The sequence below is a fragment of the Aphelocoma coerulescens genome, chromosome 4, assembly GCF_041296385.1.
Source record: "Aphelocoma coerulescens isolate FSJ_1873_10779 chromosome 4, UR_Acoe_1.0, whole genome shotgun sequence".
NCBI classification, from domain to species: domain Eukaryota; kingdom Metazoa; phylum Chordata; class Aves; order Passeriformes; family Corvidae; genus Aphelocoma; species Aphelocoma coerulescens.
In genome coordinates, this window is record NC_091017.1 from 4287981 (window position 1) to 4311763 (window position 23783).

The window sequence follows — 23783 nt, forward strand, 5'->3', positions numbered from 1 at the left end:
ACTCCCTAGCATGTATAATACTGAAGAAAATCTCATTTCTTTTCCAGAGCAGCCTCTGTATATCAGCCATCTGCCACTGACTTTAGCCATCAGCCCCTACAGAAGCATGGTTTCATCTTTCACTGAGGGATTAGCCCATACCATTCTCATCCGCTATAGTCTTGCCTATCTATACACTTAACACCTTATTTTTAAATGTCTCCTTCCTGATTATAACACAGAGATTATGATTCTCAAAGGCAATGAGAAGATGAGGAGATGATCTGTACAAGTACGATGGGGGCATTCCACCAAATTTTCAATAAGATCTGAAGGGGATATAAACTCTTTGTTGTGGGTGCAGTTGAATCTTTTCTGTTCTCTTCTTTTGCCAGGAAGATATGAGTGGCTGGAGTGTTTGATTCTATATATAACTGGTTGATGTCAGCTGGATGCCAACCCCTTTGAAGAGGATCAGCCCCCAGTTTGTCTCAGTACTAGGTACCATGCAGATCCCAGCACAAGGGTACAAACCATCCAGGACCAGGCAGGTCATCCCCATGCATAACTAACTTCTGAAGCCTCAGCTAAAGGGTTGACATCGCTTTTTATCTGCACAACAAAACAGTAGGGTAAGTGTATTGTTTCCTGAAATATTTTGACATTGTCTGTCCTACAAACTGTCATATACAAGACATTTATGTAACCTCCTGACTCTGCAATTTAAAAGATGTTTATATTTTTACTTAGTCAGAAATGAGCCTTCTTTAAAGACGCCAGAGGAACTAGTTTCATTCCTCAAATTCTTTATTAGATTAAGAAATTCCAAAATGTAACAATTCTGAAAACATAAACCAAGATGTAAATGAAAATTAGTTAGGAATTTACATCTTGTAGTATAGTGAGTAGATGTGAGAAGGCCTAGACCCTGACACTGATTTTTGCTGAAGAATTTATGTAACCAACTCAAAGTCCATTCCTTTGAATCTTCTATCCATCAAAACATGTCCTAACATCTGTCTGTAAGCAAGAACTGCCAGTGCATTTTGCAGTGCAGTATTTCTCAGTCAGAAACCCCTGACTTCACTGTTTGGCCATTTTAAACAGGCTGCTGGAAATGAAAGTTGGCCAAATTGTGTGCGCTGGCTCAACAATGTAAAAAATGTGTTGTTTTTTTGCAGCGAGGAAAAATCGTATCAGAAAATCACAATGTTATCAGATTCTGCCCTGGTCAAAGAGAGGAAAGAGCAAGCATCAGCCATTATGGATGAAATACACAGAACTGGTATAGCACTGAACCCAGCTTGCTGCATATGCAATGTCCTCTAGCCCTCCCTAATACATTTTTTTAATCATAGAGTTTAACTCTGTTACAGCTTTGTCTCTGGGTGTTTTGCCATAAATAATCTTGTGGGAGTATCATGCTGCCTATGGTAACTAATCCTTTTGTAGTTGCCTCTTTTCATTTGAAAGCTATTTTCAGATGAACAACTGCTGTGGAGGAATGAAGTAATCTAACAGCTGATGTACATTCTGCTAGGATAGCCTTTCAGAACATTATTTGGGGTTAATAACATGACTTCATTCCATTTTAAAAGGCTATCATCTAAGAAACATAATGACCTGTACCTTCCTTTTTTTTCCTCTGTTTCACTCTGCTTTTTCATATAAATGATAAAAAATTTTGAATCAAGTGTTTACATCTCTGTTCCTCTCAAATCTGGTCTTTGTAACTAACACATTTTACTAGCTCTTGGCAGTCTCTCTAATGCACAGCCACCAATTAATCTTATTTGACGGAACTTTTACTTCTCTGTTGTTGCACCGATGAAAATGAAGGCACTTAGGAGAAGGTTGTTTGATTTTCTAAAACAGGTTCTTGAAGTTATGCTTCTAGCATAAGACCTTAAGAAGCAATTAACTCAGCTGGGAATACAAATCAGCTTGGCTTTCATTAGGCATGTGCTGGATGCTTTTGGAGAGCCTTCCAATCCTGCTCAAGAAGTCTTTTTTACCATCTACTAAAAGACCAATTTTCTAAAAGTGATAAGCACCCCACAAGCCTCCCTGGAACAACAGGGAGCTGCATTAATATTTAGAATTTATGAAAGTTATACCACTTTCATGGAATGAAATACTGAACACTGAATTCCAGTTTTGAAAATCTTTCCAGTGGACTTCTGTTTCAAAGAACTTGTGGATTGTTTCTGCACTCACTTGATGACCATTGCAATTACATGAAGAGTAGGGTGAGAGACTTAAGAATTTTTAGAAAAAGAAGCTATGAGTTTCAGTGCCTGGTCCTACTCCTTCTGAAATTTCCAGACATTTTTTTCTGAAGTTTCTATTCCTAAGCAAATACCTCTTTCCTATTTCCATTCTCCACTGAACATGCACGCAAGTCTGGAAGCCAGTCTGCCCTTCCAGATTTCATTACAACCCCTTCTTTTTTGGTATTGTAAACCCAAGCAGTACATGTGCCTGAAATAGCCTGCAAGCTCTTCAGGGCAAAAGGAAAAAAATAGTCTTTCATATGTTTGTTTGGAACCAGGCATTTCACATGGTAAATGTTGCTACTATTCATAGCAATACCAATAAACGTAGCACACATCCCTTGAAATCATTGGCGTATTTGGATAGTTTGTGCTGATGCTTAACATTTGCCCCACATAATCTTCCCTTTTATTATTTACATATTATCAGATTTGCTGTCAAGATTCATACTCGTAGTTATGGCAGCTTATCCTGCAAGATATGCTGTGATACATGGCTACTGAAGGCAATTCTTAGAAAACATTCTATTTTTGCCTCTTCTTTGGACGCCTGGGATATTTATATATTACAAAAAAACTATGAAAGTCCATGAAATAGGTGTCATAAGAGACTGAAACTGATAACAAGCTCAGTGAAGCCAGACAGAAAACAGAAGGATAACCAAAGATGTAGTGACACAAAGTATAAGCCAGTTCTTTGGGACCAAATCTGAACAAGCCTTGGAAAAATCTGGAATTTAAATGGCTGAATTCAGCTCTACTAATTTTTGACATTTTGTTTTGCCCTGAATTGTTAATTCAACGAGCTTACCTTGAGATCTAGAAGGTGAACTGCTGTCTTTCTGGGCTCTGCATCAGTATTTCTAATGACAGTCCTGCGACTGGTAATTACATCAAAATTAAGTGTACAGTTCCAGCCAGTCTCACAGCCCTGTGAAAATCTCCACTGCTAACACAGGTACACAGTAACAGAAGGTTCTATAACAAGCCCCAGCACCGTGGTGAAAGAATTCCTACTGCATTTTTATTGCTGACCCTGTTTACTATAAGGCTTTTAGGTAAACAGTGACTCTCCACCTCCTTGTTAAAAGATGTTCATAGCAGAAACAGCTGTTGAAAAACTCCAAAACCAGCCAAGTTTTTTGCCAGTGTCTGAGATTACCAACATCTGGGCAAGACTGGTGAAGACTGAAAGTCCACCTCTGCTGTTGGCTTATGGGACGTGACTTTGTCCCATTTTTTAGAGAAATTGGACACATCATGAAATGCTGCAGGAATAGACACCAACTGTAAACCTTCTTATGGTCTCAAAGAGACCATATATGAGTAAATCAGTGTGTGCACACAGTGACCTCCTCAAGCTCTTGGTTTGTCACTGGCAGACTTGGACTAATTGTCACATTTCTAAGACTACTTGGTAGAGGTAAACTTGGATGTAAATACATATGTTTAAGGAAGTCCTTGGAGTTCATCACTTAAATCCCATGTCCAGTTCTATACTACTTCTTAAATGCATTCTTTAGTATCTACATGGTTAACTATCTTTTCTGATACAGTTAAAAAATCTTATTTCTGATACTACAACAAACACACTATCCAATATTTATTATTAAAGTTTATAGTCCAGATTAAGGTATTTAGAAGATTGTAAACTGAAGGATTAAAGGAGTATTAGGTAGTGAATGCAGGAAGAACTATATAAATCATATTTAAATACAATCTGCTGTGATTTTAAGCACAGGACAAGGTGGACTTGGCAGGAACAAATTAAAGAAATGAAGTTAAAAGGTTAAGATTAGGATTAAACTATGAATTAAACTTTCAGCATTATTTTCAATGTCCATCTCTGACATTGAAGTTCTCTTTCTGTCATCCTCTAAATGTCCTCCTTCTCTCATTCTTCATCACCTTATCTGCACTGACACTGCAACTATCCCTAGACACATCATAAAACTAGACAGATGATTAGATTTTAGTTGGCAAGGAATTCAAATGAACTTTACACTTACAATTTCGGGATGCTGCCTGGATACACAATAGTACACAACGGAAGGGTACAAAGTAGCTTGGAGCCTTCAGTTAACATTAACAGGAACAGTGTGTATGTAAGGGAACAACAAGGCCCAAAATAGATAACACCCAGAGTGTCCCAGAAGAATCCCGAGTGGTTTGGACAGAGCTCTGCAATTGCCTTGGCACCCCAGTCTCTGAGGATGTGTACGCTCCCCATTCTGTGTACAAACAACAAAAGCTTTTCTATGTGAAAATGTTGCTGATTTGTGGGGTGAATTTCTTATTTCCTACTAACGTAAAACCATCCAGCAGTCTCTACCCCTGCAGTCATTTTGAGAAATGATAAAATCAAAATATGATTTGAGGTCTAAATTTCAGGCCACAGGCCAATAACCAGGGCAGTTATCTCCACCTCAGAGCCAAAATCCCACCACTATCAGTCACTGATAGGGCTACACTGGGCAAGCTGAGTCATTTTCTTCCATGTTAAGAAGTCTCTGTTTTGTAACTGTCTCTTAAATAACAGGAGGTTGTTAGGATTCTTTACACACACTATTTTTAAAGCTGAAGTGCACAATCCAGTTCATGAGCCAGTTAACTTGTTCTTGTTGCAGTGAAATCCACTGCAAACTTTCAATTGAAATTGGTATGGACAGAAATGGATCAACAGTGATGCACTCCAGGGCCCATCAACTTGTTTGATTTACTACGTGGAAAACTCTTGTCTATCCAGCTTCAGCTAAATATTTAATATACCTGTCTCAATTAAGTTTTCCTAAATGTCAGCACATCACATTGTTTTTCCAACATAAAGTTACTAGGAGACACATGCCATTTACTCAAAACAAAACTCTTAATTTGCAATATTGACTTTGGCAATAGGTACCTTCTGCAGTTAATTAATTTGTAATGTTAAGTTTAAACTGGGCCTCCTTGCTTACTAGCAAGTTACTTAGTACATACAATTTGCCTTCATTTCATGTCAAAGTTCAGAATTTTAAGTCCTGGAGACTATAAGAATATGTGAAGCCTAGAATGTCCTACTATTGTTATATTTCTTAAATTCTGCAGCATTCTAAGCAAAAACATAGAAAATGGTTTCTTTATTGTTTAGCTTCCTGTATTTTAAGGTTTAAGTTTTGTTTCTAGCTTGAGGACATTTAGTGAGAGTTCAGTCACTAAGCAATAGCTTGCTCAGTGCCAGCAGCATCCCAGTTACCAGAACACTGCCATGAAGATGACCATAGGAATTCTGACATTCAGAATTCTTTGTTTACAGTCCTGATTGATCTCCCCTTCTCTTGCTTATGCATTCTCCTTTTCAAATACCACAGGATGTGAATAAAGACATAGAAGACATTTTCCCCAAGTAGTGAATTAAGAAATATGCATCCAGTACTTCAGTTTCCTCTTGGAGAAAATAAACCCCAAAATGGTCTAAATTAGTTAGAATTCTCTGTTAGGACTCCCGTTTTCCATATCTTGAGCTTATTTTGAAAGTTAGTTTAAAAATAGTTTAAAACCAGTATTTAATAGAGACTGGTAGATATGTTTAAAAGGGGTTCTCCCTTATCTATCCAATGCAGGACACAGAAAGTTAACTGAAGGTTTGATGTGGGAACACTGGGATCAGAAGGAATGTTGTTCCCAGTTTCAGCAGAAGCCAGTTTTTACTAGCCTGCTATTAATATAGTGTGTGGGACACTATAGATCTGATCTTGATAACAGCTGAAGCAAATCTGGAGTTTGAGGTGCTTATCATCTTGGAAAATAGAGGTTTGTGGTGTTCAATAACCTCCAAAATTCTGGAAGAAGGCTTAATTTCACTAACACCATGTGACGCTGCGCTATTTGTTAGCTAAGTATGCATGAACATGTTGGATTTCAGGTTCAGGGCATGGAATATCAGGCATTGCAGACAAACAGAGGTTTGTATTTACCCATTGCATTGCAGTCTCACCCAGCCTGAACCTTGGAAAAAAGGTCAGCACGCCCAGAGATATCATGGTGGAGGAACTGTCGACGCTCAGCAACAGAGGTGCCAGGCTCTTCAAGAGACGCCAGCGGAGATCTGACAAATACACGTATGAAAATTATCATTACGTGGCAAACAAGCCAAGAAATGTGAGTATTTTGTAATGACTTATTAATGATTCTGGATTGGGTTCCTTCGGTGCTTGTGATACACATTGTGCATGATCTATTTGTAGTTTCAGGAAGAATAAAAGCAAAATCCTAGAATAAGGCTAAGAAGCAGTGAGCCAACTGTATTTTATTAAATGAGATCCTATAGACAAATAAAAAAAAAATTACATTTCTTTTTATATGGAATAGCTATTTCCAACATCTTTGATCACTTGCTCAACAAAAGTTAAGTTACACTGGGATAAAACGGGATCAAGTTCGAGCTTTGATAAATCTGCCTTTTTAAAATAGATCTGCACAAAAGAAATCCCATATAAAAAAAATCTGAATAACTCCATTGAGCACCCAAGGCTATTACTAAACACTATTATTTAAAAGCTGATCTATGAATACTGTCCCCCCTTTCTCCCTCTACTGAGTATTAGAAGCTACACAGATAAATTCTGAGCACACCATCAATCTTGTCAGAATTCTGTAAGCAATTCCATGATTTTGCTACTGTCTGACAAATCCATTTCCCTCTAGTCCACTTTTCCCCCCCAAAATCACAGGGTACAAATAGTTTGCAGTCAGTATGACATTCCAACACATGAAAAAACGATGCCTCTGGCTCCTGTTCCCTCCCCTAAGTGTCTATTTAGCACCGCTGGTGGTGTCTTCATCATCTTTATGATTCTGCCTGCCAAAGTTAATCTTTCTAACATAGTTCAGGATGACTAGAAAACATTCGGCCTTGATCTTTTTTTGTTGTTGTTTCAAGCTTAAACAAGTATTATTTGTTTGCTTTCCTACTTCAAGAAACTCTTACTCTAAACCAGTCTATATTTGAATTGCTTTTAGCCTATGTGTCATAGCTAAAATAAGATGCTGACTTCTTATGAGACTCTAATTCTATATTTATGCAACAATGATTAAGCCTTTGGATGTTTCCTCAGAACTGATAACCCAATAGGAGGGTGGAAAATAACAGCATATCATGAATCTCCAGAAAGTGACCTGCACTCAAGTTGTTATTTCTATTACAAATAAAGGAAAAGACAATCCCAAACAAAAGCAGTTTAACAAATGCAGTGAGTTTTCAACTGATAGGGGAAGAGACACTTTGAAGAATCAATGCTTTGAAACTCAAAGGGCTCAAACTTGCCAGATTTCTTGACCCTTTGGGTAGCATGGGTGCCCTGTCTGGCACAGAACAGCCTCTAGTGTCTAGTGACTGAAAAAATGCTCATTTTTGGTTACTTAGACAATTTAAGTGTGAAGGGAATGCTGTACCAAACAGCAGGACAGTGTTCTTTAGGATTGTACACTCTGGGAATCAGATCTGGGCTGTAAATCAGAGTATTACTGCAGCCTCCCCAGAGAATCACATACCTGCAAGTGCAACTTCCTTCTGTCTGAATACAGCGTGGAGAGCCCATCCAGAGTGTCAGAATGGACGGCCTCAGTGTGGAAGGAATTCCCCAGCACGCCCCAATGACACCTCCCAACACACCTGATCCCCGGAGCCCTCCACACCCTGACAACATTGCCCCAGGTAATATGTGACTCTACTGCACTAAATAGATTTCATCTCATTTCATAGCAAAGAGATGGCCATTTTTTAAGACAGTAACTTCAACAAGAATTTCTTAATAGACTAATATTAGAAATAGATACATTTGAGTCAGGTAACTAATCAGAGCCTCTCCCAGAAATGTAAAGTGATGCTCTTAGTTGCCTGTGTTCATTTTTAAAAGATATGATATACCTTTCGTACTACTTCTCTCTTTACTGAAAACATATGTTAATATCAAGAAGAGATTGCTCCTATATTTACAGGTCTTAAAAACACTGAGAAAGAGATCCTCTGATTTAAAACCACATTAATATACTGATTTTCCTTTGCCAAACCATTGTTTCCAATATGCAACACCCTGCCCAACAGTCTGAAAGTTATTCATTGTAGTTTAATTATCCATAAATGTAAATCTGAAGCCACTGAGTTTTGCTAGAACTCTTTAGAGAGGAGTAACTTTAAAAGGAATTTGCCTCTGGCTGCATAAACTGTTCTTTTTTAAATCTTTAACTGTGAGGGTACTGTTGGCTTTATTTAAAGGCGTGAGTTACAATAAGGCCTTATTTTGTATTCTTTAAAGATTAGAGAAGGCTAATTTGTTTTAATTAATTTATTCAGTGATATAGCCCTTCTTCCTGTTTATGAATTATCCATGAGCAGTCCATGGTTTTTACAAATTCATTCTTTGTTCAGAATTACTCAATGCATGTTTTGTGCAGACCTTTTCCAGTCCATGTAAACTAGGTCAGTCCCGCTCTGTTGGTGACTGCTGAGGCTCTGTGCATCCTTTGGCCAAACACAATGCAAACAGAGGCCATTTCCATTGCTAAGACATGATACAAATCTTTAAGCCTTTCTTTAGGCAGAAAAGGTCTGGTGAAAGGGGTAGATATTAAGCCACAGAGGGGTTTAAGTTTATAGAAGGAAATAATTTAAAGAACTAGATGTGGATGTACTTGTGGAAAATTTCACTCAAAGAGGTAGAATGATCTTCGTTTTAATCAAAAGGCTGTTTTAAAAATCTTTTTGTTCACATTTTCACAGGATGGTGGCAAGGAAGCAGAAAACACAAAGCAACATTATAATCGTTTTACCTCGATCACATTGCAGGATATTCTGGACCACTGAAAGAAATTCCTCCTGAAAAGTTCAACACTACTGCCGTGCCAAAGTATTACCAGTCTCCCTGGATAGAAGCGATTAGGGATGATCCAGAACTGCTGGAAGCTTTATATCCTAAACTTTTTACACCTGAAGCAAAGCCGGAACTGCCTGACTACAGGAGCTTTAACAGGTAATCCTGAATGAAAACTGAATTTTACTGACCAGAGGAAAATGACTATGAAATAAAATGTTTCCACCAGCTTTAAAAACCGTACCACCTGTGTTTGCAAGTGTGTGCATAAACAGGAACATGCACAGAGATTACAAGTGGCAACAAGAGCATTAAGGAGGAAATGAGTCTATCTCTAAAGTATGGGCCCAAATTCAAATTGTAGAACTAGGAATATAAGATAAATTGCTAAAAATATTGAAAGAAGGAAAGTATCAGAATCCAGTGCCCAGAGAAGTTGTGGATGCCCAGTCCTGGAAGTGTTCAAGGCCAGGCTGGATGGAGCTCTGAGCAACCTGGTCTAGTGAAAGGTCTCCCTGCCCATGGCAGGCAGTTAGAAATAAATCATACTTAAGAGCCCTTCCAACCCAAACCTTCTATGTTTCTTTGATTCTGTGATTCAGTGTACTCAATAAATAAATATGAGGGAAATATGAGCTTCAAACTCCTTTCAGGATGCCCATTGTTGACTTCAGTAGGTATGGTGTCATAAGATCTCTCAGGGAAACCCTCAGTCTGAACTTTGTTTCCAAGTTGTATAATGCAAGCCATTCCTTTTTAATACAACTCACACGGCTTTGTTTTAGGCAATGACAGTGCAATGGACTTTATCCCACAACCAATCCCTCACACTAAACAGTTAGATGATTTCCTATTTTATTGCAGTAGAACATGTTTATATCTTTGACAACCTTCAGCAACAAATTAACAGATCAAACATTGTTTTATTTACATAGCATCTAGTGTGTTACAGCTTTCAGTAGAACTTCTAGCTATATGGACAACTTTGGGTTTTTAAAACTTTAAAGCAAATCCTTACTCATGTCTTTCGCTGTCTTTCATTCCATTTACGCTATTTTTATTTACTGAAGTAATGGACAACCCGGCTGAGTTCCAGACAGCTGAGCCAAACCAAAACCCCTCCTCAAAAGGCCAGACAGCAATCTATTGAAAAAGAAAATGGTCCATGGCAATACAAACTTAGAGAAAAATATCACAAACATCACTTGTGTTCCTGATGTTGATGTGGGCCTCAACTATGTGTGCAAATACTAAAACATTACACAATTCAACATCAAAATTGGCACTGCAGACACTGCATTAATTCTGATTTCCTAGCAGCAGTATACATTGCCATGTTAATAATTGAGTCTGTGTGGCACACTCTTCTCAGCAGACAAAATAGCAAATGCAAGTCAGAGTTGTGCCACAGCTGCCAACATTGGAACAGTAACAGCACAGTTTATGTACTGTGCTTATTGTAACTGAAAAAAAAAATAAAAAAAATAAAGAGCCCAAGAAAAAATGCTAAAGATACATATACATGGAAACAGAATCAGCTCTCCCTCTCACAAGAGGTGGTACTCATTATTGTGAAGAATAGCATCAGACAGGGCACAGAGACTCCATTAACAGGGATATGTGTCTTGAGACGGTGTCTGACGGCTTCTTTGTGGATTTTTAGGCTTTCTCTGTGGTCCTAGGTTCTGTTAGCTGCCCTCTTTACAACACTAACTATTTGGATTTCTTTTTATGTGGATTTTCTCTGTGTATGACATGGCAGAACTGTGGCTCACCACAGTCTGAATTTCTTGAACATATATGCATTCTTATAAGGAAAAGCTCAATGTTCTCCCTCATAACTGCCATAAAAAACTAAAATCTGGCACATAAATCCAGATCCAGACTGTGAAACTGGTAAATTCAAACCAAAAATATATCAACATAGTCTACCACAACTCTCCTTCTTGTGGAAAAAAAATGATATCCAGTAGAAAAGGATGCCTGGTGGCCCTAGAAAAGGGCCTGTTACAACTTACAGTCAGACTTATGTTTTCTAGCAGATTCAAAAAGAAATTGAGAATTTGAAAAATTAAAATTCAAGATACTCATCTTGTGGAGAGGATTTTATGGCCATGACTTAGATGTCTACACTCCTAAAAATGTGCAGGAAAAGTGTTTGATGATGGAATTCAAAACAGCACACTCCATGCCAAGCTATCCAGCAGAAGAAGGCTAACCGGACTTCTGTGTTTAGATCCTACTAAGTCATTCTGTGCATCTAGGTCACAGCATCCTTGGCTTGTTTAATTGCAGTCTTGGAGAGAAAGCAAATGATACTGTATTAAACAATTAAAGTGTGATATAATAGCACCATTTTGTTATCAGCTAGGGTATCTATCTAGGCTTTCTATCCTGCTTCATCATCCAGTAAAGTGCCATGTGTTTGTTCTCCTGCAAAGCACTGGTACAGTCACCATTAGTCAGGAGGGGGTGTGGTTAACAGCAAGTGTGAGGCATAGCATTCCCAAGGGAATAGGGCCTGAGATCCTTCCCGGTTCATTCACTGGCGTCTGTTGAAATTGCACTCAGACTTTGCAGACCATTTCAGGTTCCTTCCAGCTTTCCTTGTTACACAACAAACTGAAAAGCAGCACAACCTGAGCAGGTAGGGAGGTGTTGGAACTGAGACACACATTCACAGCTTAAAAGTATATTCAGCACTAAACAGCATCCAGATTTTTTCTCCTGCTGTCCAGCAGTGGTGACTCTGGATCCTGCAGCAGTGCAATTTTTATAACACTAAGGAATTTTTAAAAACAAATAAGGAATTCGTAGAGGTATTAGTTGGAGTCTAGTACTCATTTTAAGCTGCAGGGACCTTGCAGTGTTGGCAGGTCACTGGAGGAAGAGCCGTGGCAGCAAATGTCAGGCCGGTTTGCCCTGTGAGGCAGGGCTGTCTGCGAGCCAGCCAGCAGTGCTCTGACAGCACAGCACGGCAAGAGAGAAACGGGGCTCAGAGGGGCTCTGAACACACACTGCACACTCCTTCTCCTCAGAGATGAAAACGAATCTGTGCTAGCAGAGAAATACTGCAGAACAGACCATGCCATCTGGTTTCTCTGGGAGATTCATTCCTTTTAGGATTGAAGAAGCATTTACTAGTGAAAAAATTTCTTGTCTCTTTTACCAGCACCAAGTAATCAATCTGTGGGAAAGCAGCATGAATCTGCATTTGCTAAGGAGTTTATAATATTACTTAAATTAGTACCTTTATTCCATCTGCTTCCTTGGAGCTGGATAAAATGTCAAAGGTAGGATTATGAGTAATATACAAAGCACTACATCTTACTCACATAGGACAAGCAAGTCGGACTAGTTCTGCCTCTCCTTCCAGATAAATTCTCACTCAGCTTTCTCAATACCCAAAGACTATCCTTTCAAAAGCACTACAGGAATCCAGTCCATCTGGACTGGGCTCTGTTTTCATTGATTCATGGATTCTGAAGTCTATTACAAAATGCTAAGATCCAGAGTCTCACAGAAATTTTGGGTGCTAACTTGAAGTGATGTGAGATTAGCGGGAGCTGGGTGCTTAGCCAGTTCCTTAGCACCCGAATACCTCTGTGAAATTAGCATTAGCTCTTGCACTAAGCTCCCACGAAGCTCTGAGCATTTTTCAGGGTCAAATTATTTGCTCCTATGTCTCATTTTTTTTGCAGAATTGACAATAAGCAAAATGTTCTATGAATGACATTCCCATTTTAAAATATGAAACTCGCATCTTTTGTAATTATGTAACTGAGGGTGCTAATCGAATGCAGTTAAAACATTTCTTCAGACTTTCCCCAATCATAAGCTACAAGCAGTCTCCAATGTCGACACAATATAATATTTAATAAGAAAGACTAAGGGTAAAAAATTAAAAAGAAAGCCTGCTAAAACAACAGCTAAAAATAAACATGATTGTGCCTGCTATTGTTAAATCAAGCACCTACTTTTTAGGAATATGCAAAGCGAATATTAAACAATCTGTTACCCTTCCTGCTGCTATTTCCTATGGCTCTGAACCAGCATTTCCGCCCTAATTATGAGCAATGACTACTGGAAGTTTTTAGGCATGAGATTTAGGCTTCTATACAATGAATCAGAGCTCAAGTAGCACAGCTGATGTGCACACAACAGAGGTCATTACAACACCATGTTGTCAGACAAGTTATTGCTCACAAGAATATATTTACTGCTGCTGTAAAGGAAAATCAACACCTATTAGCCAATTACTCTACTCTCCTTTCTGTCAATCATCATGTGCCCCTGCCTATAAGGCAGGAATACAGAGTTCTCTGAGGCCAGACTTTGTATAGCAACTACAGGGGGGTGTTTTGCCACAAAAGATGTGCCACAAAAGAATTTGTGCCACAAAAGAATTTCCAAAGAAAGCCCTCCTGCTTCTGTTACATACAGAAATACACTCTATTTAAAACCCATAAATACTACAAAGAGGATGTTTTAGACAACAGAATTGTTTTGCAATTTATACAACTATTTTAATTCTGCTTATTTGGATTATTCCTTTAATATACATATCAATGATAATTAACATCACAACAATGTGAGAATGTGTATCGTAATTAGGGCAGCAATTAAAACAATATTTATTATCCGGGGAGATGTAGATCACTACATTCACTCTGTGCCAATTACCAAGCAATTATTTTTAATCAGTATCATACGGTATCCATGTTGACATTGTGACCTAGAAGACAGCTCCACAAGAAAAGCTTGATACCACAGGCTTGATACCAACTTTGGATAAACAATTTCCTTTGACCTCAAGAGAGTTTAATGCCTGGACTGGCTGCTGCTGCTGCAACACCTTGTCTTATCATCATCTGAGAAACATTTTTAGAGCTTAACCCAAAGCAGTGTTCTTCTCTCAGTGAGGGTGCATGCCCAGAGCTTGCACGATTTTTTATATCTCCCAGGACTGATGCTTTGAAGTTAACACCATCCCCTTCAACAAATGCTGCTCGTACCAAAATGCAGTGAATCATCCATGTAATGACAGAGCAGCACCATTTCTTTTATGTCACAGATTCATTTTTCTGAACTAATCTTTTCTTTTTGTGTATGCATACTTAATCCTTAGTACAAAATTTAGGGGTTTTACCCTGCTGAAAATCCTAGACAGATCTTCAAATTATGTCTTTTAGTTTCTGTTGGTATTAATTTCTCTGGGCTTCTGCTATAATACCTGGAGCCACTGGAAATATATTCCATCAGATCTGTTGTTCTGTACCACACACAAAATATACCAAGGCTGGTGAAATTCCATTTCAACAGAAATTCATTTTCCTATGCCATTACATATCTGGCTTTGCATAAACCAGGTGCTCTTGTGCAATTTGAAAATCTGACACTCTTCACTGGCTAGAATACATCCCAGCAAAGTTATGCAGCTGATCAAAATGCAGAGCACATACCATAGTCTGTTTGTTTGTACAAAGGAAGCTGGAAGAAGTGACGGGAAAACTCAAGGGTTTTTTTTCAGTCTGAAACCTGTATATACAGAAGATCATGGGAGGTATTTGGAAATACTGTTGTTTTAAAGTATTTCCAAATGGATGTAACAGTCAGCTCCAGCTTAGTATTCCTTATCTTTCAGTTTCTCAGGCTTACTGCCTGAGGGAAATTTACATTTAAATAACATGAAAAACGCTGGGTGAACAGTGTTTCAAGGTTTAGTTACATAAACATTTTCTTCAGAAACAAAGCTGGTGTATCAAGTCCTCACCCATTCCCTCCCTTCCAGAGCCTGTTGTCTTTGGCTGTTCTTTTCGGCTTCACTCATTAAGCTCCACTCCTCTTCACTTGTATTGCTACAATTGCTCGACCCTACTAGACTGCTGAAATAATTTGGATTTTGAAGTGCTCCTTTGTTTTGAAGGGTCTTTGTTTAACCCAGATCACATAAGTGACCCGAGTTTATAGCACAACCCACATACATTCTAACTGGTACAACAATATGGTGCTGAAACAGTGTAGTGGGAGGAACAAGCAGCTGAGGAGAGGAGAAAACGGGGTGAGAAGTTTCTGAACTAATTACTTGCTAGAGAGAATGTGTTGAGCTACAGTTTCAGACTTATCAACTTATCACCAACAAAATAAGTTTAGTAACTGTGACTCACCAGTTACAGGGTTTTCTTGTAACATCTTTTTCTCTCAGCTTTTCCATCCATTTGAATTTTTAATAAGGCTGCAAGATTTATCTAAGGGGAAATAAATCAGATCTTAAAGAGAATTTCCCAGAAAAACAAACAGCATACTTTCCCCCAAAGCTTGAAAATGTAGACAAGAAATTGGAACAAAAATCTGTTCTTTTCAGCTTCTGGGAGGAAAAGAAAACAAGTATTTTTAAAATCATATTTAACTTTTATTTCTCTGATATCTACAGAGTTGCCACTCCCTTTGGTGGTTTTGAGAGAGCATCAAAGCTGGTTAAATTCAAGGTACCAGATTATAATATGCTGATGCTAAACGATCCCAGATTCATGATCCTTGCAAACCCTCTTGCTGCCAGAAGATCCTTCAACAGGACTCCCAAAGGGTGGACATCCGAGAATATCCCTGTAGTGTTCATTCAGCCTGCGGAATCCAACACCGTTCCAGAAACAGAGGACCTGTGAGAGAGGCTGCATTCTACATGGTACAAAATGCTGAAAGCTGCACATCTGTGTATTTTTGGTCCAAATACTACTAAAGGCTACTGACAAAATTTTTCCTTGGAAGCCGGAGTATAAGTAATAATGTCGGATGCAGTGTCTCTTTTCTGGCACCCAGTTTCATCTGTAAACATGAGCTAAATAAAGTAACTTGGAAAATACAACAGTGATATTTTCTATTTGTTTACATGTTCTTCTTTTACTTTCTGAAATCTTTGATTGTCATTTAAGAACAAGTGTACCAAGAAGAAAAAAGTAACACTACTCTCAAGGGACTTGACTTGATAGGCACGGTGATTTAGGGAAAACAACCAAGCAAAGTCTGTACTCAATGCACCCCAAGTCCTGCCTACTTCAAGATAAGCTCTGACAAACCAACCTTCTTCCCAAACGCTGCCTTTGGCCCAAGTTAAGAACTGTGTCATTACTTCAGTGACAGCAAGTTCAGGCCATTTTCCTCCTTTCTGACTCTTCCTCAACTTTTATGACACACATCAGTGCCTGTGTCACCTGGATTTGTTTACAGAAAACTCAGTAAATTTGGCAATGACGAGGATTACGTAGTGGTATGAAAAAGTACAGAGGTATTTCCTGGATGTCTAGAATGTTTGTATTATTCACAGCTAAAAAGCCCAGCAATGACTGGTTATGTCAAACATACAAAAATGGTATCACCAAGCTCTGTTACCACAAATACTTTTATTACTAGAAAGAAATTTTATAGACCTTTTCCCCTACAGCCACAGTGTACACTGAGACTTAAAAGCAAGAGAATTTTCTTGCTCTTGATATACTGACAAGCTCTGGTATTTTATAAATATAAGCATATGTGTTTTTCAAATATCATTTCAAGGCAGGTAGTTGGCAAAGGAAATTCTGCCATCCATTTTCTTTAATTTACGTTGTCACACAAATAGCACAAATAAATGTAGAGGCCCTGAACAAAAATATGAAATAAAGAAATAAATTCTTTAAAAAATCAACCTCATTGACTAAGAACACTTTCCTAGAAAGGGATTAGTTTGGGAATCTTAACTGTGCGCATTGTACAACAATTATATGGACTATAACAAAAGTATGAATTTTTCAAAGGTAAAAATGCAAGATTAAAGAAAACATCTATGGTGAGGTGTAATGCAAAAAAGTTCTGGAGGAATTAGTATTTTATGAGCATTCATAAGCCTATTTGAAGAGAAATATGAGAAAATTGGTGCATAGCACATACACGGTGAGGACTGTGAAGAGGGGATACATCATTTTTACTGTACTCTCTGTAAAAACAACCTATACATGCAGAGCATGCCACCTTGCTTCTTACACAGCACACACAATGGCAACCTTAGTCTCCTATTCATCCATGGATCCACTGGAGCAGAACAGGCTCAGGAGGTTTCAGATGGCTGAGAGGCACTGAGCCTGCTACGCACGTGTTCAGCTGATGGCTCAAACAACAGGAATCACCGACAGTCCTTACGTTGTCTGAGACTTCTCAAAGGAGCTGTGTCCCAGCAAACCCGGTAGCTCTGATTCACCTCTCAGCTTCAGTCGTTAACAGCAGAACAGGAGCTCTGTGCCTCCTGTCTCCCAGCTCTGCCACCAGACAGCTACAAGCACACCGGCCCATGGCATGGGCCCACACCACTCCATGGGAGCCCAGCTGGCAGGGAAGAGTCTCCAGCCACGCCATTCAACCCTCCTGTACTGAGGGGCTTTTGCCAAACCACCTGCTGGGAAGAGGCCATGCTAAACTCCTGAGCCATGCCTGGGAAGGGTTTGGGAGAGTGCTAATTGGCAGAGGGAGGGCTGTGCAATGTGCTAAGCATTCAACAGCACGGAGCAGCCAGTGCCAGTGTCCAGGAATGTTCCCTGGCTGCATCAGCCTGGATGGAGCCTCATTGTGCAAGTCCCACTGCAATAAACAAATCCCTCTGCCAAAAACCAACTCCTTTGCCCCAAAGGAACATCTCTTGGTAAGACTGGGAATTCAGAAATCCGCTGTTAACTTCAGTGGGTTTTAGCACCTGCATTTATTCTTTCAGACTGTTATATTGCACTTGAAATGCATCCTATAACTAAAGGAAAGCTGCAGTGGGGCTCCTAAAAGCTTCTTTTAGCTGTAACACATCCAGCTGCAAGGACAGATTGAATGGGAAAACACACAAGTAACAGATTTACACAAACAGAAACAAGCACAAGTTTATAAATATTTCAGGAAATGTGCATATAACATCATGTACATTTTATCACAAGATACTTGAATTTTCTTCAAAAAGAGAAAGGCACTGAAGAGTATGGTGAAAAGGCAGAAGTATGGTAAGAATAAATATACAGTTAAAAATGAATAAAAGTCTTAGCTCCCAAAGGCTTTTTTGCCTCATTTTTATTTACATTAAGGCACCCATTGCAGCAGTATAAAGGGAACTCAAAAATTCATTTAAATGTTTTCACTAAAAATGTGTTGAATTGGGAAAATAGATTTGCTCTTTCCCCGTCTACAAAACACTCGATGGTCACAGTATAGAAAAAATAAATAAGAGAGGTACACTACTAAATAGCTACATGACTATAAGAGATTTTTAAAACATATGCACCTTGAACCTTTTTTGACATGAAAAGTCAGGGTTCATGGCCTGTACTGTCTGCTCTGGAGAAAAAAAAAATCAGCTGCATGGTCCCTTCTGAGAAATCTTAACTATGTCAGCATGTCTTGGCTGCTTTCCCTCCTGCATGATCCATACAACTGACAATTGTGGAAATAAATGAGTATTCTATTGTCTCAAAGTATCCCTGTGTTTAAATTAATTTAATACACATTGTCTCAATCAGAAGCAGGAAGAACACACTGGAGACAGAATTCTAATCCCAGTGAAATCAAAGAAAAGTTTTGGCATTGCCCTTTGTGCAGACAGAACTTCACCATGGTATTTATTTCGTCTTAAACATGTATTTGTAATCAGAATTTATACTATGTGTTCAGCACCAGAATGGATATTGTGGATTATAGTGCTGGGCCTAACTATATATGTAGTTTGTTTTGCATTTTACGTCTGGTGAAGTGCTAACAACCCTAATAATGCCTTAGAAATACTCTGGGAAACTGCATGGAAATAAAATGCAGGGAAAAACAAGCCTATATCTAATAGGATCTCTTCAAAATTATTTTCAGACCAGACATGAATAGTCTGCACTCTACCTCAGCTCTTAGATGGCCTTACTAACCAGCACAAAATATTCTGGACAGCACCTAAACCAATGGGATAAAACAAACTTCCTGAAATACATTAAGACTGTGAAGCATAAACCCCCATATATGTTAGATTCGAATTTCTCGTTGTGAGGCTCATAAATTATAATCAGATTAGACAGAAACACAAGAAAATCCCTATAAGGCTGACAAGTCACGTAGTACCAGCTTCTTCATTATTCCCAGAGGATACATACTGTTCAAAACCAAATAAAAAGTGATCTAAATGATTTATAAATAGTGTGTTTGCCACAGAGCTGTTATGTAACTGGGTGTTAGAATATAGATGATAAAAAATAGTTACAAAATGCAGTCAGCATACTGATACAGTTTAAGAAATAAAAAATTGCATATAAAATACTCTTACTCAAAGGAAATTAAAAAGTAACTGAAAGGGTGAAATCCTTTCAAGGAAATAATACATTATTTTAAACAGCCTGCAGACTAAGTGTTCAGAGTAAGGAAAAACTACTACAGAGCTCTAACCCTTCTCTCCAAAATAAAAAGCTAGCATGGTTTAAGAGTACAATAGAGGAGACTCAGAAAAAAAGACAAATGAAACTTTACTGCAAGGACACAGTAATTAAACTATCTCAACACAAATAAAGGAAGTTATGACAGAGGTCTCCACAAATGGTATGGAAAAGATGATGAGAGAACAATAACACAGGAACAAACTAACTCTTAATAAAATGGTAAGTAACCAACTTTAAAATTAACGGAATAAATATTTTTTCAAGAAATGCCTGGTTGTGGAACCTGGTGCTATAAGATGCTATGGGTCAAAAACTATTAATAACTTCAAAACAGGACAAACAACTTCCTAGAGGTAACTATGCCTGTTATGGATAATGGCTACTATGTGATCTGCATCTGGAACGTAGGAAGTGTGTGAGAAAGATCACTCCCCGTTTACCCCATTTCTTTCTATAAATATCTTCTACTGGACACTGTCAAAGATCCAGGAAAGAAGGATTTGTCAGTCCTATGAAATACTTTCTGTCTCCTCAAACCCATGTATTAAAGTACCACGTCAACTCTAGCACGTGCCGTTAGTACCAATATTCATTAATTTACATCAAAATATCCATTAGGGGAGCAGTGAGAGGAAAATCAATTACCACATGGGAATGGGAACATTTAAATGTAAGCTGGAACCAGAGAGAGCCAGGGTTAACTTAAACCTCCCACACAGCATATGGGCACTGCAGGGAACACAAAAGCCTGACTTCAGCTATGCCTTTGGCAAGACTCCTGATCCTATACAGAGAGCTTGGGTTAGAATACAACATATAAAACTTGATCCTCAGTTTTCCCATTAATAAAACAGAAATACTAATGCAGGCCATACAAACCTTTCTTTTTGTTATTGTATGTTTGGGGTTCAGGGGTTTGGTTTTTTCGGTTTTTTTGGGTTGCTTTTTTTTTCATGTTAAAGAATGAATTTCATGGTAAAAATGGTAAAAATAAAGAAAGTAAAAAATAGGCTACAAGAGTACATACATAATTTTCCAAGCTATGGTATATAATGAATGCAAGAAATATTAAATGTAGAATAACATTCTACTTTCATTTTACTTGAAATACTGGATTTCATTCTGCAATGGGCAGACTCTAACTAATAAAAGTATTAGTATTTGATGTTTTTTAAATAAAGATGTAACTTTAGCTATTAAAAAGTCCAAATAACTTCTCTGACTGTTATTTTTGGACAAAACTATAAACAAAATTCAGGATGAATTCACAACCCTTTTGTTTTCAGATGGAAATTGGATTTCCTGAGAATAGACTATTCATTCCAAATACCTGCCCCAGAATTTGCAATACTCCCCTACTGCACAAAGACACTGCGAGACAAAGTTAAATAACACTTGCAAGAGGCAGAGGATTTATAAATCACTGTAAGAGTGAAAATAAGCCCTGGTATTGTGAGCCAACTATTCTTTCAAAAGCAAATGGAGATTAAAATATTCGACGGTGTTTGTACAAAGAACAGCTTGAACTTCGCCAGTTCAGAGCTGGCTGTACTCATTAGCACAGGAATGCCCTCAGGCTGCTTTGCATGGAAGGTATAACAGAACTGGATTTCTCTGGAGTTCTGAAGGACATGTGAATAGTTATCTTCCAGAGAAACAAAAAAAAAAAAAAAAAAAAGAAAAAAAGTTAAAAAGTTTCAAATCTTGAGGCTATCCTGGGTGCCAGGAGGCTGACCATACCCAGTCCCCATAGTGGGAAGGCTGGCAGCCATGCAGAAGCCCTGAGGGTGTCATTCCACTTCCTTTTCCTTTGAGAAGACTGTCTGCAGAGCCCAGTTAATCTAGGCAAATACTAACTTGAAACAGTAGTTACTGTGGTCATCACCCTCCAGATTACAGAAAGATGACTATGCAAGGTAACTACAAATGATTATAAACAAACATTTGAGGCATGACGGGCTCTTCCTAGGCTGGCCTACTGTATGTCAAGGAGCCAAGTAAGGCCTAATTCCGGCAACGGATTCCAGCACTATGTCATTCCTCAAGTTCTTAATGAGAACATTTTGACTATTTGCTGGCAAGGGTAAAAATAAGAACATGCTGTACAAAAAGGAAGGAAAAGAGCAAGCTGAACTAAAATGGAAGTGCCTTATTTCCTAGCCGGGTTTTGCAGTGATGCAAATACGTTACATTAATGTCTCGTTGCTGAAAAGGAAGCAATACCATACACACAGTTCCAAATGAAAAGTCTCCCTATATTTAATGATGTCACTTTATCATTCATTCAGATATGGCTGATAAAAGAGAGGCAGAAAGAAAGGACAATGTGGAAATGGGAAGCATCAGTGGGAAGGAAGCAGTAAAGCAGACCTGCAGCTCTAGCATTCTGTGAGATGAAGACAGTTCTATTCTAGAATGTGTTCCTTGCACAGGACATTTTGTCTTAGCAATGTTTAGAGGCTTTGACATTTTCCTCTAACTTCCAATCTAAATTTGGTCATACCCATCTTAGAGTAATTTCTTAATACATTTTTTTTTTTAATTAAAACACGCTTCCTTTACTGTCACATTTGCTTCAACTGGTCTATTCAAAGACTGTAAGGTCTTTTATGCTTCAGTTGTCCAGATGAAACAATTCAAGTTCTTTTAATCTTTTGTCCCCTGCTCTCTTTTAGTAGGGATTTAAAACATATTTTTACAACCCTTCTAAGTTCAATTTCTTGCATGTGGATTTCCAGACCTGTTCTGTTCTAAGGTCTCACCAGCCACATGTACAACACATGGCATTAGTCCTGTTTTATCTGTACAAGAAGTACAGGGCTAAATTTATTTGTGACTGGATTCACATTTTCCACAGTAGCATCAAATCAGTGACTCACAGCCACTCTGTCTTTGGCTTACACACCCACTTCTTTCAAACTCTCTCATCTTCCATACGACAAGCTCTGAGCTTTTATCAGGGAGCCTTTGCCGTTAGGCTCTAACACACAACCTTGTACTTTATATTGTATCCCATTTTATTTCTCTACTCCTCAAGGTCATCCAATTAGCTCGGTACGACATCACCCTACAGGGACTGTTTCCCAACTCTGTGATGTCAACAGAGCTCATTAGCAAGTTCTAGTTTTCGTGCCAGGATCACTAATGAAAAAATTAAACACTATGAGTTTCAATATCCATTTTTGGACAGAGCTCTAACAACTTCCCCCTGCCATTACGTGTAAGATATTGCCACCTTTTCCTCTGGGCTATTTCTTCACCCATCTGACGCTTACCTTAAAAATTCCCCTTTTCTTCAGTGTAACAAATTTGTTTATCTAGAAAAGCAGTTACTTTATCACAGAAAGAAAGTAGGCAAGTCTGGCATGGTCTGTCTATGGCAGAAAAAATGTTTTATCCTATTTCCTTCCACATTTTTTTTCCTAAGAAGTCACCACATTTTAAATATACTGTGTTTTAACCCTGTTACATTTTGCTTGGGTATAGACTGAGATGCATGAAGAAGGGACTCAACTCATGTATTTTAAATCAAATAATGCTCAGTTTCTCACCCAGGACAAAATACAAAACATTTTTCGAATTCTATTATCTTAAGTATTTAATGTATTTTTTACTTTTAATGAGACAGAATATATATTATGTAATGTTAGCCACTGTATTATTTCTAATTTTATACTCACTAAATTCTTCTCTTTTGTTTTCATTTTACTTCACATTGAGTTTCACCCTGAAAGTTCAATTCAACCACAGAAGTTGTCTGTATGAATCAGACCTCTCTTTCTTTTCTTTTTCTGTTGCAGACATCCATTCTTATTGGTTTACATCCTAGGAGGAAGCCATAAATGAGACCTGGAAACTTGAAAGGATTGTTGAAGACTGATGCAACATGAACAAAGATCATCATAAAAACTTTATTTTTTCAAGAGCACCCAGATGAGGACGCAACTTCAAACAATTGTCAGATATATACAGCATGCATAGAGTTTTCTTATACTTCGACTGTTTCAGCAACTAACTTTAAAAACAGAATGTCCTAAAATAGGAAAGGATTTCAATTGCATTGTCGTTCCACAGAAGTAGATTATTGGACTGGAAATTGGATCATCCGAGAGGAAAAATATTCATTTGCAAGACTTATGCAACCCCCACCCTTTTTCTTGTTCTTAAAAAATGAAAAAAATCAAGAACATAGAGACCTTGTTCCAGGCCCATTATCATCAAAAAGTCTGCAGAAGAATGCAAACCAATGATTCTTTTTCTCA

At 38.2% G+C, this 23783-nt stretch overlaps 1 protein-coding gene across 1 annotated transcript; it reads left to right on the top strand.

The window, feature by feature from the left end:
* Nucleotides 1-456: 456 nt before the first annotated feature.
* On the top strand, nucleotides 457-15965 carry MYOZ2 (myozenin 2). The gene is made up of 6 exons (XM_069012559.1): nucleotides 457-611; nucleotides 1161-1264; nucleotides 6220-6389; nucleotides 7815-7944; nucleotides 9076-9259; nucleotides 15534-15965. The coding sequence occupies exons 2-6, from the start codon at nucleotides 1189-1191 to the stop codon at nucleotides 15763-15765; spliced, it is 792 nt and encodes a 263-aa protein (XP_068868660.1). The 5' UTR covers nucleotides 457-611; nucleotides 1161-1188; the 3' UTR covers nucleotides 15766-15965.
* Nucleotides 15966-23783: the final 7818 nt, after the last annotated feature.

Bases quoted from the DNA above. Each gene is read 5' to 3' on its own strand.
- MYOZ2 (XM_069012559.1), top strand. From the start codon at position 1,189: ATGTTATCAGATTCTGCCCTGGTCAAAGAGAGGAAAGAGCAAGCATCA. The intron at 6,390-7,814 runs GTGAGTATTTTG...GTCTGAATACAG, and splicing joins TGGCAAACAAGCCAAGAAAT to CGTGGAGAGCCCATCCAGAG. The intron at 9,260-15,533 runs GTAATCCTGAAT...TGATATCTACAG, and splicing joins GACTACAGGAGCTTTAACAG to AGTTGCCACTCCCTTTGGTG.